The 18914-nt window shown below is 58.8% G+C and overlaps 1 protein-coding gene across 2 annotated transcripts in view; it reads right to left on the minus strand.

Annotated features, from left to right (window-relative positions):
* Window positions 1-18914, minus strand: part of ZFPM1 (zinc finger protein, FOG family member 1) — a 75410-nt gene that overhangs the window by 25911 nt on the left and 30585 nt on the right. For both annotated transcript variants that reach the window (XM_074314461.1, XM_074314462.1), the window contains exons 2-3: window positions 18780-18908; window positions 15858-15980 (exon numbers count right to left, since the gene is read on the minus strand). In XM_074314461.1, coding sequence (XP_074170562.1) covers window positions 15858-15980; window positions 18780-18908 — 252 coding nt within the window. The remainder of the gene's footprint in view (window positions 1-15857; window positions 15981-18779; window positions 18909-18914) is intronic.

Consider the following 18914-nt stretch of genomic DNA (forward strand, 5'->3'; position numbering starts at 1 on the left):
AACATGAAACCAGGCCCAGAGAGGGTGAGCGGCTCTGTCAAAGTCACACAGCAGATCATGGCTGGCCCCTCTCTGTCCACCTTGGCCTGGTATCGACCGGCACAAGCTCTCCTGCAGTGATGTGTCATGTGGACCTGTTCACCAATACACCTGCTCAGCCCCTCCCACTGCAGACACACCTCCTTGGATACCCCCCATTATCCGGAACATTGGGGGGCTGAGCCCATTTTACTGAAGGTGGTGTGACTTGCACAAGGTCTCCGGATCTAAAGTCCATCGCTTTTCCTGCTCCCCACTTGACACTCTTGACTGGGAAAGCTGCGAGCTGTGTGGCGGCTGAGCCCCTAAAAGGTTGGGTGGCTGCTCCTCCTGCCCCATGTGGCCACCACCATCCAGCCTCTGACCATCCTCTCTGCAACTTCAGCAACTGACCCTGGCCCTGCCTTCTGGGACTGAGCTGCCTTGAAGAGGGGGTGGGGTATTGACTCCAATTAACTCAACTGCCAGGGCATGATGTATAAACCTCTGTCAGCCCCTGCGTTTGTATCCTGCCACTGCCATCTCCCAGCTGGACAGGTCATTTCCCTGCCAGACCTGTTTCCTCTTGTGTGAAATGGGGGATAAGAGCACCTGCCTCACAGGTCACTGCAAGGTGAAATGGCATAATGGATATGGTATGGGAAGCACAGGGCCTGCACACAGTAAGAGCTCCACAAGCACTCAGAGAAGCACGGCCCTCAAACAGCCAGAGCGGGTCCAGCTGGGCCAAGCTGCAGTCTCTGCCAAAACTTGGCCAGGTGCTCATCTCCTCTGGACCAAGGCCCCCTCCCTAAAGCAGGTGATACCAGAGCCCATTCTCAGCAGTGACAGGGCTTCCTAATGGCTCTGGCATGGCATCACGGTGCTGGGATGCAGCTGCAGCCACTACCAAGCACGCCTGGCTCCAGCATGGCCTCCCCAGGATCAGGGAGATGGGTTGTCATGGTGACCATTGCCCATCCTCAGCCCAGGTCTCAGTTCCCTGGCCTGAGATCTGTGTGACCTCCCACCTTTCCCAGGCTTTGACCAACCCCCATCTATCTCTGAATGGTGGGTTCTATGTTATTTTATGCTATTGAAAGCCCAGCACTGAAGATGTAAATGTGACCAAGACCAACGCCCATTTCACTGATGGGAAAAGTCAAAGAAGAAAAAATTTCTGGGAACCGCCTAACCAATGGCACAGGGTCTCCTGGGCTCCACAACCTGGTCCCACCGCTACCCACGGAAGTCTCTGGCTTCTCACCCTGACCGCTTGTGCCCTCTGCGCAGTGTGGCCCCCAGGCCTGGTTATGGGAGTCCAGCCTCTGTTGGCACCTAGTCCCCCCAGTGCCCAGGCTAGTGGGGTGCAGAAAGCCTAGGTCCTCCCCGGGCGGGGGTGGAGGGAGTAGAGAAGTCTCCCCTTTCATTCCAGGTTACAGCTTTTCCAAGGGCTTCAGCCCAGACCCTTCCTTCCTAAGAAGCATCCCACAGACCCTGTGCTCGCAGTGGCTGGCTGCAGGGGGCTAGGCTGGAGGGGATACCAGAGCTCCCACTCTGAGGGCTCATCTTAACCTCCTCCCATGGGAAGTGGACACACCTGCAGGGAGACCCACGGCGGCCTGCTCAGCTCCGTTCCTGCCTGAGGTTTTCCTTCCACTGGACGTGGGCCGAGTGCCTGCCCATCGGCTGAGGCACCACTTCTTAAACCTCTCCTCTCCTGCCAAACTCTGCACTGTGGCTGCACCATGTGGGGTTGGCTGAGCTTGGGCAGAGCTGGCAAGTGACATTCCTGGGAGCTGATGGCAGAGGGGGCTGGCAATATGGCAGTGTGGCCGGCTCCAGTGTGAGCCAGTGGGTGCTGCCCCAGTGCCCAGCACAGGGCTGGGGTGGGGGGCCCTCCAAGGCCTCTGTGTGCCCTACTGCACTCGTGTGTGCAGTGGAGGCAATGCCCTTGGCCACTGGCCCCTCCATCTCCTGCTTTGTTGTATCCTGAGCACCACTGCGGAACCATCACTGTGGAAGAGCTGATGCCTGTATTTTATTAACTCTCAGTCTCTTCACTAGAATGCCAGCCCCTTAGGCTGGGGTCACCAACGGCTGTGTCTTGATGGCCCCGATAGTGCCGCGGACCCAGTGAACACCTGTGTCTGGAGGACGGTGGCAGGAGGTGGAACCGGAGCTGGACATTTCAGTCTGATTGACAAGCAGAGGCCTGGGAGATAGGGCAGCTGGTCCTGCCAGGCCTGGGAGGGGCCCCATACCGGCCTCCTCTCTGCTTTTGTTCTCACCTACTGGCCACCTCCCTGCCCAACCCTGGGGCGGGGCCCAGCCACTGTGGGCCACTTCAGAGGGGCGGTGATCAAACTGCCCACCCACAAAGAGGCGGCAGGCAAGGAGAGGGATGACTGGGTCTGGAGTCCACATGGATTGGCCCCGCCAGCCAGCCAGGTGAGGGCCAGGCAGGGAGGGCGGCCCCAGGTGCTAGAGCCCCCGGCCCTGCCCCCCACCTCACCTGCCAGCTGGTGCCTGTGAACTTCTTTCCCTATCGCTGGAACATCACTGGGGATTATTGATTTTTTGATATAGAACAACAGCCCATCTTTATCGGGCTGAACCCTGGCCCCGGCTAATGGTGGAGCTGGGACCGCCTGGGATAGCTGGAGTGCAGGGTGGGGCCCGGCTCCCCCACCCCCGACCTCAGGGGCCCTTCACCACTAGCAGGCCCAGAACCTGGCAAGGGGATGGCCCTAGGGAAAGAGGGGCTTTCAAGGGCTAGGAAGGAGCTTGGCCTTGGCCATCACTGGGACTAGGCCCCAGGTGGGTAGTAGGGGCCGCGGTGGGGCCACACTCAAGCCCAAAGGTGCCCTTTCTGAGGCCCTGTGGGCAGCTCAGAGTCTTAGGGGAGGTAGTGGTGGGGGATTGTCTCAAAATCTGATCACCCAAGATGGAGCCCCTTGGGGTGGGATGTCAGACACTCTGCCCCATCCAGGCATAGCCGAGAGGACGGGCTTGACTGGCAGGAGCAGCCATGAGGTGGGGCCTGAGACTCCCAGTGTCCTGGGCTCAGGACAGTGCCCTATGCTCACTGAGTTTTCTGACAGGCCCCTCCCTGTTCCCCACCCTGGATGGAGCCTTCCCTTGGGCCCATGGAGCCTGAGAATCACAGCTTCCTGGGTGCCTCAAAGTGCGAGGACTCATGATCTCTCCTGCCTTCTGGAAAAGTTAACTGTCCATGGTCTCAGTCTTTCCACCTGCGAAGTGGGGAGAGGGAGCCCCATAAGCTCCTGGGCCCTGGTACTTTGGTCTTGGGAAATTCTGAGTCCTGAGCACTGGGGTCAGGGTCCCTGGCTCTCCCGGGCCCTGCCTTGTCCTGTGAGCAGGCTGGAAGCAGGATGTGTGATAAGGTAAAGAAAATACCTCCTGTGCAAATAGCTTATCTGGCCCCTATCGGCCTGCGCGTCCTGGCCCCTGCTCCATTTTTCCAAGGGCCGACGCCATTGAGGGGGCCCTTCCTTCTTGTCCAGCCTCCAGCTCACCACCTTTCAGCCCTTGGCCTGGCCAGCCTACCCTGTTCCCTGTGCCGGGCAGGGGCATAGCCCCTTTAGGGCCCCGTCTCCACTCTGTAAATGGGCAGGAGGGGTGGGCATGAGGGTGAGTGAGGGTCTGGGCAGAGGCCCGATGGTTGAAAAAGTGAAGGTCTCGCCTCCCTCCTCCCTCCTCCCGGTGCTGGGACGCTGGGTGCTGGCCCGTTTCAGGTGAGCCCCCCTGAGGGGGCAGCAGCAGGCACTGAGCTGACATCATTGAGAATATCATGACACTGCCAACGCTACTAGGGTGAGCCCCTTAGGGATTACAAAGACTCTTCCAGGAAAGACGACAGTCAGTCCCTGAGCACCTACTGACCCTTAATGAGCACCAAGCACCTCCCATCTGCTCCGCCCACAAAGAAGGTGTTTCCATGTGGAGAGGGAAGCTGAGGCTTAGGTAGAGCTATAGCTTACCCACAACCCCACTAAGCCCTCACAGCTCTAATTGGGACACTGGCCCCCTGCCCCAGGGTCTGTGAGGGATGACCCAGTACAAGGGGAGGCTGGGGAGTTGTTAAAACTCTCTCTTGCGAAAGCCGTGCATGTTCCCTGCACTGTGTAAAACCAGCAGACCCTCTCTTTCATGGCACTGATCAACTCAATCCTCCAACCATCCCCTACCCTAGGGACTGGTTTAACATCTTTACAGACAAGACAGAGGGTCAGAGAAGACCGGACCACACAGTAGGGCAGGGTGACGGAGGGTCAGAGAAGACCCGACCACACAGTAGGGCAGGGTGACTGAGCTCACACCCAGACCCCCAACCCTGTTCAGTGCTCTGTCCTTCATGCCCCTGAAGAGAAGGTGGGGAGAACAATGACTGGGCCTGCGCAGGGCTGGGGAGGAGGGTGAGGAGGCTCGGAGCACAGAGAGCCCTGCCCCACACTAATGGGTACAGGCCGGTCTCCTCCCTGGACATAGCTCCCTCCTGCTGAGCCTTTACTCAGGAACTATTGGGGCTTCCCACTGGGCCCCAAATGGAGCCCTCTGCTGCCCATCGAGCTGAGCCTATGGCTAGGCTCCCCTGGGGGTCCCTGTGTCAGGGGCACAAGTGCTTGCTCCCAATTCCACTTCTTGCCCCTGTCTCTCGTCTGCCAAGGTGACTGCATGTGCTCTCAGAGGCCCAGCAAAGGCCTTGGGCCCTGGGGTGGGGCAGGTAGAGTTTTGGTAGAACCAACAAAGCTCAGAAACGGGGAAGGGAGTGGGTGATGGTGGGGCTTCCCCATGTCAGCCCCAGATCTGCTCTTTTTGCTTGTGGCCTTTGGTGCTGGGCATGACTGGCCCACTGTGTGCGTGTGGGGAGATGCACATGTTGGCAAAGCGGTGGGGACGTCTGTGCAGAATTTGCTGCTTTTAGAACCATTTCTCCCTCTTCTTGTAGAAATTCTGCAGGCCAGCAAAAATTAAAAATAAATGGCTTGCTATCTTCAACACGGCGCAATGACTATCCTCACCACTCTATGCCTGGCCATACTGAGATTATTTTTCTGGGATAAATTCTAGAAGCTGAAATGCTGAGTCAAGGCAAGAGCATCACAGCTCTGTGTGGGGTCTGTGTGGCTCCAGCCTGGGCACCTGGGTTTGTGTGAGCACTTTCTGGTTGGGGCGGGGGTCGGGCCCAGGTCCTTAGAGACCACTGTGTCCAGTAGCTTCAGGCAGCAGGGGGAGTCTTAGTGACAAACAGGAACACTGAGGCTCAGGGAGACTGAAGAAACAACGCAGGAGGCACTGGGATGGCCCAGATGGGTGCCTGGGGCCAAAGCCCTTCTAAGGACTTGCTGCTGAGGGCACTGGGGCATCCCATGAGGGACGGGGCTGAGCATGGGCGGGAATCCAGATGTCTAGAGGGGTAAAGGCGGGTTCTGGCACGGAGGGGAGAGGGGCAGAGGCAGGCAGAGCCCCCTCCCCACTACAGTGCACAATAAGCCCCAGAGATAGCATCACGCCTCATTTCAGGACCCAGCTCAGCCCTTTCGGGCAGGATATGACCAGCCTTAGCGCCAATGGCGGCCCCTTTGTCCCATCTCCGGGGACCGATCTTATCGGCCTCGTCCACCGCTGCCGTAATGGAAAAACGTGGTGAGGAAATCAAAAGTTACGCACAGAGATAGAGGAATAATAAATAAATAAATAAGGAGCCCAGCTCGCCTGGCAGGGGGAGGGGATCTTCAAGAACAAAGTGTTAAGTCATGGCGGGGCGGAGTGCTGAGGGGTCAGTAGGGGCCTGGTTCCCATCCTGGATCTCAGAGAGCCATGCAGCACATCCAGCCTCAGTTTCCTCGCCTGTCAAGTAGGTGTGATGGAGGAGCCCACTTTTCGGGCTGGGGGAGGTCCTGTGACAAATGGTGCCTGGTACAAGGACAGTTGCCATCTACAACTGCCAGCGGGCTGCCTCTATTTCCTTCCCGGGCAATGAGAGCCAGCTGGTATAGGGGAGGGAACTGCCTGATGGTGACCCAAACGTGCCCCAGCTGAGGCTGCAGAACCCCAGGGAGAGCCTAACACCATGATCTGGGGATTGCACAGCCCTGGGGACAGCCCTGGGGATGCTTGGAGAGAGACACCACGTTGCGCACGCTGCCCTGCCCTGCCCTCCTGGCACCTCAGACAGTCTGAGCATCCTGTCCTACAGAGGAGCAGCTTGAGTCCAGAGAGGGGTACAGTAGGCCGAAGGACCCCAGGTAGAGAGGTGACAGTTGGAAAATGGGTCTGCTCTGGTGTCAGTGTGGGGGCTGTGCCAGCAGGGGGTAATAGGACAGTAACAGTGCTGGTGACAGGGACAGTACTAGTGACAGTGCTATAAGTGAGAGTACCAATAACAGTACCCGTATTAGTGACAGCAATAGTGTTGGCAGCAGCAACACTGCTAGTCCCAGTGACACTGATAGTGCTAAGAAGGCTGACAGCATGAAACCTGGTGACAGTACCAGCGGGGGTATGAGCACTGGTGGTGGTGGAGGGACAATGCCAGCACTAGCACTGGCAATGACAATGGAACAGCGACAGTGGCTGTAATGGCAATTAGCGGGCTGCTGTCAAGCACCAGCCCTCCTGTTCCTTGGGGTCCTCCGTGTACATGTAGGACCATTTTACTGGGAGGCAACAGACTCAGAAAAGTGAGCCAACAAACCCCAGGCCATAAGGCGAGGCTGCAGTAAGTCTGCGTTTGGGCCTAGGAGGAGAACAGGAAGGGAAACTTCTGGAAAAGGCAGCCAAAGCTCTCGGGTCTCCCCAGGTGGGGGTGGGTGGACCTGTACCCCACTGATGTTTGGCAGGGGCAGGCCAGGCAAAGGCTGATGCTCAGACACACAGCCGACCAGTGGGGTGAGCTGGCTGGGGCAGGAAGTCGGTGGGAGGGCGGAGGAGGAAGCGGGGCTTGATTAGCGCCCGCAGCCAAGATAGGCTGCCCTGGCCATAGATAGGCACTCCCGGAAGGCTGGTGAGGTCAGTGGGCAGCATGGGCAGGCGGCCAGGCCTGGGCCCCCCAGCTCCAGCCATGCCCCTCGCTGGGCACCCCGCTGCCCACTCACCCTCCCCTGGAGCAGTGTCCACACCCTCCGAGGAGGGGCCCTAGAAGCCCATGAGAACCACATGGGGGCTGGGCCAGGAGAGGATGGGCGAGAGCCCCTCCCTGGGAGGTGGACTGAGGGTTCAGTTCTTTCAATCACACAGCAATGGCACTGGAGCAGCTGCCCAGCCTCTCTGGGCCTCAGTTTCCACATCTATAAAACAGGCAGTCCAGCATCTGAAGCCAAGTTTCAGTCTCAGCCTTTTCATGGGTCTCCCATGTCCACCCTGAATCCCTACAGTTGACTCCCCACATGGCAGCCCGCCCACCGGCCAGCCCTCGCCTCCCTGCTCTGTCCTTGTTTCCCCTGCAGGTCCCACTAAACTCCCATGAACACAGGGCCTCTGTATGCCGTGCTCTGTGGGGCGGTTTACCTGGGGTATCCACTGAGCTCTCTGTGCAAACCCCTGAGGGTGAGGGGCAGCTCCGCCCTAGCCCGCTGACCACCCTTCTGTTCCTGTTCGCGTTATCTGCTTAGCCTGAGCCCCTCGCTGACCGCTGTCTCTGCTACAGACTGCAGCTCCAGGAGGGCAGTGGCTGGTCTGTTTTGCTCATGCTATACCCCCAGTGTCTGCAATAGGAGCTGGTCCACAGTAGGTGCTCAGTACATAAAGGGCAAGTGAGTGAGTACATGGAGATAAGCTCCTATGGAGCAGCTGGACGGGCTGGCAGTCGAGTCTTGCTAAAGAGCTATCCACTGACTGCCCGCTCCTCCCACCGGTTCTGCCCCCCCACCGACCTATGACCCCGAGGCCCAGGCACCTTTGTCGGGGGCATATGGAGGTTGTCGTCAGAACCAGGCCAAGGGGCAACTGCCATGGCAGCGTCAATGTGAGTGCTGGGTGGTCAGCTCCTCTGGGGTGAGGAGCTGCTGAACACATTAAGGGGGCTACCCAGGGCTGAGGGGTCAGCAACCCGGCCGTGGGGGAGCCACTGCCAGCTCTGTGCCTCAGTTTCCTCACCAGTTAGAGAGGGAGTGGGAGCACAGGCTTTTCTGGGGTGCTGTGCAGGGCCTGGTGCACGGGACGCTGGGGCCTCCCGGGCAGCGCAGGGGGTGGCGCCCAGGTGGGCCAGGCCAGCCACAGAGGAGAGGCCACGGTTCCTGGTCCCACCTCAGCCCTGTCCTAGGGGCTCTGCCCACAGGGCCTTGCTCAGAGAGGTGGGCAGTCCTGAGCTTTGGTGGTGGACGCCAGCCGTGGGTTTAAGCCCTACCCTGGCCTGGGAACTTATGCTCTGGGGAGGGGCTGACAAGGGGTCATGGAAAGAGCTGGGGGTCCGGGGCAGTGGGTAGCTGAGGTTTCCATGAGTCAGTCAGCCACCCTCAGCCTGTGCCGGCCAAAGCCTGTGACCTCTGAACTCCATTTCCAAGATAACCAACCATAGATGGGGCCCCCTTGCTCTGAGCTCCCCTCTTCTCCCCTCTGCTGGCTCCAGACCCAGCCGGGAACACGCCAGCCTCAGGACTCTCGCCTGCACTGTGGCCTGTGCCTGGTATACCGTCCCCAGATGGCAGCTCCTTCCCCTCACTCTTTTGGTCTTTGGTCAAATGTGGGCTCAGCAAGGCCCACTCTGGCCACCCACTTTAGATTCGCTCCCCCTTATTCACTTTATTCCAGAGCCCCACCCCTTGGACCCATGACATTTTTACTTCTTTATTATTTAGTTTGTTTCCTTGACTAGAACATCAGCTCCCTGGGCGCCTGGACTCTGCCAGCAACACGCAGGTACTTAATACACAAATAAGGGTTGACTGAATAAACGACTTCTTTCTCTTGCCGAACCCTGGGCTATAGACCCCATGTTCCTCTGGTCCTATGGCCTGTGTCACCCCCACAACACACCTCCATGAGGGCAAGACTGTCCCTGTCTCTGCAGGCACCTGCAGTGTGAGTGGCCCCTAGTAGGTCCTCAGGAAACACCTGAGAGGAAAGAATAGCCAACTACAGGGACACACAGCGCCCTTGTCAGCAAAAGCTCCATTTCCCCTGAGTCTCGGTTTGCTCAGCTCTGCAGTGGGGAGGTCAGGATGGTGTAGGGCCCGCTGGGTAGTCTCAGGGAACATATCCCTCTGGGGCACCGGGTATCGGGCCCCCTTCCCTGGGCCACCCAGAAAAAGGTCGCTCTTGACCCAGCTGGTCTGGTCTCTGGAGCTGACCCTAGGCTGACCCCTGCCATCCACCATCTCTCCCTCCGGGGTCCCTCCCCCATCTGTTAATCTAAGACAAATAGGCCTATCAGGCTGCAATGCCAGGTCTGGTGATAACGCAAAATAGCTGAAATGATTTTTCCCACCCACACATGGCGAGCTGGCGGGAGGAGACTCGTGGCCGGGCCATATCGGCCCATCTCCTGGGCTGTCCATCAAGACAGGCTGTCCTGCCTCAGCTGCCAGCCCTCCGCTGCCCGATAACAAACCTTGAGGTTTGCATAGAAACTCCAGGCAGCAAGATTAGTCGGCCAAGTACGGCCCAGATAGCCAGCCCAACGCCCTTGCTCACACTCTAGGGTGAGGATTCCCAACCTTTAGCAGGCCCCCCGGGACCCCGAGGATGGGGGACCAGGCTCCCGACCCCGAGCAGGAAATGGCTGACAGATGCCTCGTCTGGCTCCTCACAGCAGCCACTTCACTGACGCTTCCTGGAGGTTCTCTCACCCCATCCATTCTCTGTATGGCAGCTGACAAAACACCCTGCTGAAAACCCTTCAGCTCGCCCGTTTTACAGGCAAGAAAATAAAAGTGTCTTCCCACAGTCTATGGCATTGATTCCAAACCCTGACTCGTGAATGTCCTGTCCTACCTCTCCCCACCCCCACTCCAACCTCTAATGCCCCAGTCACACCCACGCGTCAAATCTCAGGACCTTGGTGTGTGCCAGCCCCTTAGCTGAACACTCATGCCCCACTCCAATTTGTCCTTTAGGCCTCAGCTTGGATGGCGGTGGGGAGAGGAGGTTAGGGGCCTTCCTATGGTGCTGACCTGGCTCTGACCACCTGGCTGTTTCCCTCTGTTGACCTGCAGTGCTGTGAGGACCTGGCCAGCCTACCCATCACTCCCTCCATGGCTGGAGATGGAGCTTGGGACAAAGAAGGTGACACCTTCTATTGGGGCAATTGGATGTATTTTGTAAACAGTGGTGACCAGGAAAGAGTTCCAGGCCCCAAGACACTGATGGGTGAAGGGGACTTCGTTCCTGGGGCCCTGATCACACAGCCAGACCAGAAGCAAGGTGTGTTTCCTGGAGGCCAGGAGTGGGGGGTATGGCGGGGGTGGACACTAAAATGAAGCCAAGAGACACCCCCCACCAAACAGGCACAGCCTGATCAGATCCCTGTCCACTATGGGCTGGGTGACCTTAGCCATGACACTTCACCTTGCTGGGCCTCAGTTTCCCACATTGTAAAATGGGGTTCAACTAGTAGCTCCCTCACAGGACTGCTGACAGGATTGGGAGAGATAATGGCATGAAGGGGTAAGTGCAGCTTACGATCTGGAGAAAACGTGAGCAAAAGCAGTTCTCATCACGTCCTGAGCATACATGTGACACTGCCATGTCCACTGTCCTGCTCTTGGTGGACATGGGTCCCCATCCCTGTCCCATGACCGTCTCTCCTGAAATTGGGCCACCCCAGGCAGGGGCTGCTGGGCCCAGGGGAATCCACCACAGTCTCAGCTCTAGGGAAACCCAAGCCATGCCCCCACCAAAGGCCCTGGCTTCCAGGGGGAGCAGAACCCACTCGCCCCTGGAGTCAGGGTGGGGGCAACAGACTCTGGCCCCTTGTGGGGACTCTTTACCCCAGGAGTGTCACAATTGTTACCCTGCCTAGGGCTGGGCACAGGTTACTGTTGAGTATTGATGAGTGAAACATGGTGGTCCCCAGCCATGCACCCCTGCCCCTTCCTGCTCCAGCTCTGCCTTCCTGCCCAATGCCAGTCTGGGGACCCAGGACGAGCCTCCTGTCCATTCAGTTCCCTCATGATAAAGCCAAGCCATGGTACAGCAGTTGGTCCCACACAGGCTGCCCCACCACCTACAGGCCTTCTCACCTGGTCTCCAGCCTCCCAAGGCTCTGCCTCGTTGGATTTGTTTTGTAAACAGTGGTCACCAGGAAAGAGCTCCAGGCCTTGAGACATTTAATGGGTGAAGAGGCCCTGCTCCAGGGGCCCTGATCACACAGCCAGGCCACAGGCCTGGGCACCCACTGTCCTGATCACTAAATGTGCCCCTGGCCACCCCCTTCCTTCCTGGGCCTGTGAAGCCCAAGCCGCCCTCAAGGCCACTTGACGTCTCCAGAGCTGGACAGTGGGGAGCATCCACGGTGAATAGTATCCAGGGTGTCTGTACCCCGCTGCCTCCCAGGCAGGCAGATGGAGAGCTAGCTGGAGCTAGATGGCGACACTTGCATTCACATCCCCTCTGTGCTGGGCACAGAGGGCAGGAAGGAGAGGGCAGGAAGGGAGGTCAGAAAGTGAAGCCTTCTCAGGCCACCCGTGGGGCAACTCACCCTCCCTCTGCTGGCTGAGGGGCTACTCATAGGAAGAGCCCTGAAGGACTCCCTGGGGGAGGTGACCCTACAGATTAGGCTGCCCTGGGGGCCCAAACCTGGGCCCAGCCCCCATGCAGTGTAGCTGCTCCCTTCATCTGTCTTCTTACAACCTACCAGGCAGGCCAAGGTCATGCTAATTGCCACTGGACAGAGGCTTGGATGGGGCCATGAGGTGCATGACAGGCCCAGGACCCCACAGTCAGATGGGACCCTAATGGGGGCTGCGTGTCTGTCTGACCTGCTTTTTCTGGACATTAAGTAGGGATGCAGGGAGGGGCAGAGGGTGGTGGGGGGTGTAGGGACAGGCCAGAGTGATGGTGGGACATGGGGTGGGTGGGGCCAAGCCCTGAGTAGCACAGAGCTCTGGGCCAGCAGAGCAAAGGCAGTGGCAGCCGCCCTCCCAGACAGGCTTTGGGGATTATAGATTATAGCTTGTATCCATTTGCATATCGGAATTTTAAACAGCCAACCTCTCTAGCAAACAAGGTCATTTCAAAGATAAATATACTGAGCTCTCCCCTTCTTGCTGCCTACCCCGCCTCCCTTTGAATTGGGCTGGAGGCTCAGGCCAGGGCAGCTCCAGGCCAACACCCCTTCCCTGGACCTGGGGGTGCCTTCCCCACCACGGGCTGTGACCCCCCTCCCCATAGACCAGAAGCAGGGAGGGATCCCCCTCTGCTCAGCTCCCACCCCCAACCCCTCTCCCTAGGGACTAGACTCCACCTACCTGATTCCTCCCTGACCCCACCTCCCCTCCTCAGGCCCCAGGGCCTCTTTGCTGGGCCCGATCCCACCTCAGAGCCTTTGCATAGGCTCTGCCCTCCGCCTGGCACCCCCTCCTCCCACATGCTCGAGGCCCTTTCTGCCCTGTTGGGCCCTCTGGGGTCATGCACTCCTTAGGACCGCTTACTTCTCCCACACCCCACAGGTAAAGTTGGTGTTGTAGGAACTCCAGGAGGGTGAAAAACCCCGGTACCCCCAGCATTTCTCCAATACTCAATGGGTGTGGCTCTGCTCCAGCTCTCACCCACCCCTGATGACTCAGAAGAGGAGGTGACATCTCAGAGGCCACACTGGCGTCACCGCAGAGCTGGGCCTCAAACTCAGCCCGAACCCTAGGCTCTGATGGACAGGAGATCTGGTTCTGGTGCAGGGGGGCATCTGGGGTGAGGGGTGGGTGATGGAATCTGTGGGGCTGAGATGGCCACCCCCCACGGGGAGCAAAAGGTGCTTCTCCCTGCTCCACAGCTGCACAGCGTGGCCGGCCCTGAGAGTAGAGTTCTGGTTGTCTCAGACAGTGGAAACTGCCGACACCCCTAGTCCCAGAGGAACCCATTCTGCCAGGAGGGATGACAGCCCTAAGGGTGAAGAAGCTGAGCTGAAGCGCTCGCCCTGTACCAGGCACGGCTCTCTCCTCACAGCTCCCTCCAGAGGCCAGCGCTCTCTTTAGCTCTGTTGTACACATGAGGAAACTGAGGCCCAGAGAGGCTAAGCGACCTGCCTGCACTCACTCAGCAAAGTCGGGACCCAGGCCTAGCAGGGAGACTCAGGGTCTGTGCTCCTGCTCTCAGCACAGCTTGGGGGTTCCACTTGAAGCAGCGACCCCTGAGAACCAAGCCACCAGCAGCTGACACAGCTTGTAACTTTTGAAAATGAAAACACATACCCTGAACACCTCCCCAGTGTGTGTTTGGAGCTCACCAGGTATCAGGCAGTGGCAGGAGGAAGTTGGGGGGAGGGCAGTAATGGGGCCAGGAGATGATGGGATGGGAAGCAGTGGTGACGGTCACTCTCGGGCCCTAGGACGTGCACTCTCGTGCGCACCGAGCCCTTGCATACCTAGGACTTCACCTAAGTTTGCAGTGTGTGTGGAGGGCCTCCTTGGAGGAGAGGGGCGGGAGGCCCCCCCTTCTGCCCAGTGCCATATGGGTGTCTCCTGGGGGTTCTTGTGGTCATCTGTTCTCAGGGCCCTGACCGCTGTAGGCAGGGCAGCCACGCTGCACCCACCATGCAGCTGCAGAGAGGGGCACCAAGGCCTGGCCTCTCTCCTGGGCTGGTGTTGCCTGGGTCTGGGCCAGAGGGCGGCCAGAAAGGCGAGAAGGAGGCAGCCAACGTGGGCTGCAGCATGGGCTCTGCGCGGCAATCAGCTCATCCTCACACAGGCCAGATGGGGAAACCGAGGCTCGGGCCCAGTCACTTATCCAAAGCCAGTGTGGGGCACACTGTGGTCCCCCATCCCAGATGGAAAGATGGGTGGCCCCCCAGGCTGGCCTCCCAAGTTGCTGGTGAGGGTGGGGGCTGCGGTTTTCCCCATGCTTGGGGGCGGGGGATTCGCGGCAGGCGGGGAATCAAGAAACAGGGAGAGACAGACAGGGAAGGAGGGACGCTCACACACGAGAGGCAGAGGGGCTCAGAGGGACAGAGAATAGGACAGAGGGCCTTGGACTTGTGAAGCGCGCCGGGACTTGCAGGTGAAGAGTGCAGAGCACCGGCTGTGTCCCTACCTCCCAGGTGGTCACTGCCAGGCAGTACCCTCAGGGACACCAACCCAGACAGGCCCTAGGAAAGCCCTGCCGCCACACTGATGGCACGGGCCGCTCCTGCGAGATAAGAGTCCACTAGGCCTCTCTGGCTTCCCTGGCCAGGCGATAAGTGTGGCCTGCTTGGGGTCTGATAGGGGGCAGCCACCGCGGCGGTTGGCCAGCGGCCGCTTATCGGCTCATCACTGCCCACTGCACAGAAATTCATATCTGTGGGAGCTGATAGGGAGCCCTCTGGCCCCCAAGGATGCAAATAGCTCAAGGAAGCTCCTGGGTGCACCCCAGCCCTTGCCCAGGGTCAGGTTTTGATCTCTAGAGGCCTCTGTTGCTCGGTCTGTGAAATGGGGATGATGATACTGACACCACAGGACGGATAGGCACTTCCTGGGGTGATAATTGAAAGTGGTGCTCACAAACCCACAGCTAACTCTGGAGCCAGGCGGTGGGTCCGCACCCAGCTCTACCACTTCCCAGTTGGTGACCTTGGACAAGCTTCTTGGTCACGCTGTGCCCCTCTGCCCTGGCAAAGCCTTCCCTGACCCCCCAGCGAGGTGAGGCCCTCACCATGTGCCTTTTTCACACTGGTCATGAACCTCACTTGTATTACACCTGTATGCAAGCTCCCTGATGACTGTGTTTGCTCACAGCCGTGTATCGGTTATACCATAGGGGTTCAATAAATGCTTACTGCATCCACACAGGTGCCTGGCATGACGACGCAGTCTCTATTCCATCTTTCCAGTAACCCCAAGAACCATGCCTTCCCTTCTTCCACCCCAACTCCCGTGCAATGGCCCTCGATGGCAAGTTGTACTTGTGCCTGGAGACTCAGTCATGCCAAACCCTCCCACACGCCAGCCCATGTCCCCGAGCTGAGGAACCATACAGACAAACGACATGCCCAGCCTTCCTTCTCTTCACAAATGGGTGGAATTGGGAGGACACAGAGAGAACACATCTGGTGGGACCTCCAAGGTCAGAATTCCAGCTGCAAATTGGAGGGGCATGATGAGCAGCACAAAACCGCCCTCAAAGACACTCCCTGTGGTCCAGGACCAGGCAGTGTGCCTCCTGCCTCCCATGTGGCTGCAGCCACCCCAGGGAGGGTCAGGGTGGGGGTGGGTCCTCTCCTACCCTGCGCAGTCCTGAACACCTGCATAGGTGTGAACCCCCAGCCTGGCTGGGAAGGCCCTCCACACGCACCCACTTCCCTCTTTGTCCTGGCTGTTTCTGCCTCCTGGGATGCCTTTCCCTGCCCTCACTATCTACTCCTTTCCCAGCCAGGTCAGACTCTACCTCCTAGGAATCCTTAGAACACTTCTGGTCTGCAACACAGGGCCTGGGATTGAGTTCAGAGCATCGGCATGGCGCGGTGCCTGCCTCCAGCAACACTGCCGGCCCCACAGGCAGGCTGGACTTTGGAACAGGCACAGGCCCAGTGGGTTGCCACCAACCTCTCCAGCCAGCAGGCCAGGCCAATCCCACCCAAGACGTCAGGGTGGCCAGCTCCCAGGACTCCCAGAAGCCGGGGGCAGGGAGGCCCAGGGGCATCCTAGAGAGGCAATGCTGTTGGATTCAACCGCAGGCATGGTTACCTGGCCCACTCCACCTGCTGACCGCCTCCTCCAGACTCGTCTCTGGCTCCTGCCCCTTGGTCTCCTCGGGGTCTCCTGGGGATGTGGGGGACGGTGGTTGTGGTGGGAGCAGGCAATTAACTTCTGCAGAGAGGAAAACACAATCAGGCCCTTCCAATGGTCTGGGCACTGAGTCGCCCGCCCGCCCTACCCTGGGGCCAGGATGGACAGGAGGCCCAGGTGGGTGAGCGTGAGTCTAAGGTCACCCACCCCTAGGCTTGTCTAATTGAGGAGGATCAGATATGCCAATTTTCCCCTTGGCCTTTAACACCCCTCACCCCCTCATTAATTGTAGCAATAATAATTGCTATTCCAGCTGCTGTTAATAATTAGAACGCGGATGGCCTACCAGGCACGCCCAGGCCAGACTAGGGCTCCACCTCCCCGGTCTCCTCCTCAGGCAGCTGGGGCCCCCTCTGGTAGGCCCCGCACCCAATTCCAGCCCAAAGGGCATATTTGCCTTCCCTGTCGGCCTGATAACCACCTCGGCCCCCAATCGATGAGCTTCCATAAAAGCCCCCCCCCTTGGTGACGTCACATGCCCGGCAGATTATTAATACCCAAGATAAGGGCTGTGATTAACATCAAATAAATCAATCACACAGTATAAAAGTCCTATTATTTTTGGCTATAAATCAACGTGGCTGGCATTTGAGCTCCAGCCACTGCGAGGGAGCCGTGCTAGGCCCGCCCGAGAGGCAGATATTGCTCCTGCCGCCTTATCGCGCCCATCGCCGTGTTATCACCATGGCCTGTGCCAGGTGCAACCCCGGCTGTTTTTTCCAGCTCCTTCCCCACCCCCGCCCCCATGCAGCCCCGGCTCCCAGATCAGATAAGGGGCCCGGCTCCCCAGGAAAGCCACCAGGTCAAAGTCCACCAGTAATGAGCCATTTGCCCTTTGGCAGAGCTCAGCCTTGCGAGGCCCCCCAATTAGTGCGCAGCACCTAATAGTAATGGCGCTGGTGACAAGGGGCCTCTCACACACTCCCTCAGGCCCTCGGCCACCCACTGAGGCTTGTGCCCAGTTCCAGATGTGGAAACTGAGGCTCAGAAAGGACAGGAGCATGGCCTAGGGACCGGCAGGGCGCCAGGTTGGCTGTGCCACTAAGCAACATGGGACAATGATGATGATGACGGCACAGATAATAGTAACAAACCAAACCCAGTAACAGAGGCCAGGCCCGGGATCCCTTCACCTGGCCCAGAGGACCCGATGAGCCTCGGCCCTGGGTTCAAGTCCTGCTAGCCCAGTCTCTTCTCACTGCATGGTCATGGTGACCCCAAAGGGACACAGGGGCTAGTAGGTCTCCAAGGATGAGGCTTGTTGAGCTCCTGGGCCTGTGGCCATCCCAGGGGGAACCCTGATGTTTTGAGACTGGGAAATGCTGGAGGTAGAGGGTCCACAGTGAGAAGGACCCTTCCTGCCAGGGATCAAGGTCTGCTGGGATCTCTGCCCACGCCCTTCCCCTCCTAGGCTTTTAAGCCCCCATCCTGCCCTTCAGAGCCCTCCTGCTGTCCACTCTCCATCCCATCTCCTGGCCTTTGAGCTGCAGGTGCCACCACCTAATACACCTTTCCCTGTGCGCCCACAGCATGGGTGGCTCTACGCATCCTTTGGGTCTCTGTTCAATGTCACCCCGCCCGTCGCTCCTTCACTCCATCACGCCCATCCACTTACCACCCTCTCACATGGTCCAGTTTGTGGCTACGTCTCCCCTATCAGACTATGGCCTGGGGGTAGTAACTCAGCCTCTGTGTGCAAAGGGCTTCATGGCATGGAACGGGAACAGGAGTAAGATGACGACCTATGGCCATGGCAGAGGATCTGGGAGGTGGGGGACAGGGGAGCCAGGGCTCCCAGCAAGCAGACCAGGCAGAGCCCACCCTCCTCGTGCTTCTACCACTAGCTCCCCACCCCCCAACCTCAGTTTCCTCTTCTAGAAAACAGGGTTGAGGGTGCTGACCGACCCAGCGCCTTCACCTCAGTGAGGCCCCTCCTACTGGAGGCGTCTGGGGGTACAGCTAGCCTGAGAGGCGTCACTAGCTTGGAGGCCCCCAGGGGACCTGGCCAGAGCAGCCCTCCTGGTGTCAAATTAATTCATCTCCAGGTGGGAGGCTGTCTCTCCTTCTCAGTCCTGTTGTCAGCTTGAGAAATTTGTCCCTCCCTCCCTTGGGGAAACTGCTACCAAGAGGGCCCAAGGAGAGATTTAGGTGCCTGGGGTGGGGTGGGGTGGAGTGGGGAGCAGGGACCGGGGGTGGGGGGGTGAAGCAACATGAATCCAGACCTGGGGGTCAGATCCCTGCTCAGGTGCTTACAGGCTGTGTTACCCTGGGCAAGTCATTAACCTCTCTGGGCTTCATTCTCTTGTCTATAAAATGGGGTGACATGCTTTAATAAGAGAACCTGCTATGTACCAAGCACCATGTGTGCTGAGGCAGGCGTCACAGCCAGGCAAGGCCTCGCTGCCCCATTTCATAGAGGGTAAACTGAAGCTGGGAAGGGGCATGGCTTTCCCGAGGTCGCTCAGTGGCCCATATGACTTGCTGTCTAACCCTGGGCTAGGGAGCCCATGGGAGCCTCATCTGTACCACAGGAGGCTGGACTTCTAAGACCCTCCCACTGAAGGTGTACGTGCCTCCTCTTCGCAGCTACCCCACACCCCCTCCAGCCCCTGGGGTCAGGCCCTGGGGTGGGAGCCACCGTGGCCTCTCCTGACTTCACTGGGCACAGTTAGCCCTCAGATACACTGAGCTCAATGTCACTTCACAGATGTGGAAAATAAGAAGGACTGGCTCCCATGAAGTCACAGGTGATGATGTAGGACAGTGCGGTATAACTCTGGGTGCCAAACCCCAGCCTGTCGTGCCCACTGCCTGACTCACCTGGACTGGAAGGGCTCAGGGGCTCAGATTCTCCCATGGCCTCTGGCTCTGGCGCTGCAGCTTCCTGTTCTGGGAGGCCCGTGTCTGCGGCCTGGGCTTCTTCTCTGGCCTCCATGTCTCCGAGGGAACCTGCAG

This window comes from Rhinolophus sinicus, linkage group LG11, assembly GCF_036562045.2.
Source record: "Rhinolophus sinicus isolate RSC01 linkage group LG11, ASM3656204v1, whole genome shotgun sequence".
Lineage (NCBI taxonomy): Eukaryota > Metazoa > Chordata > Mammalia > Chiroptera > Rhinolophidae > Rhinolophus > Rhinolophus sinicus.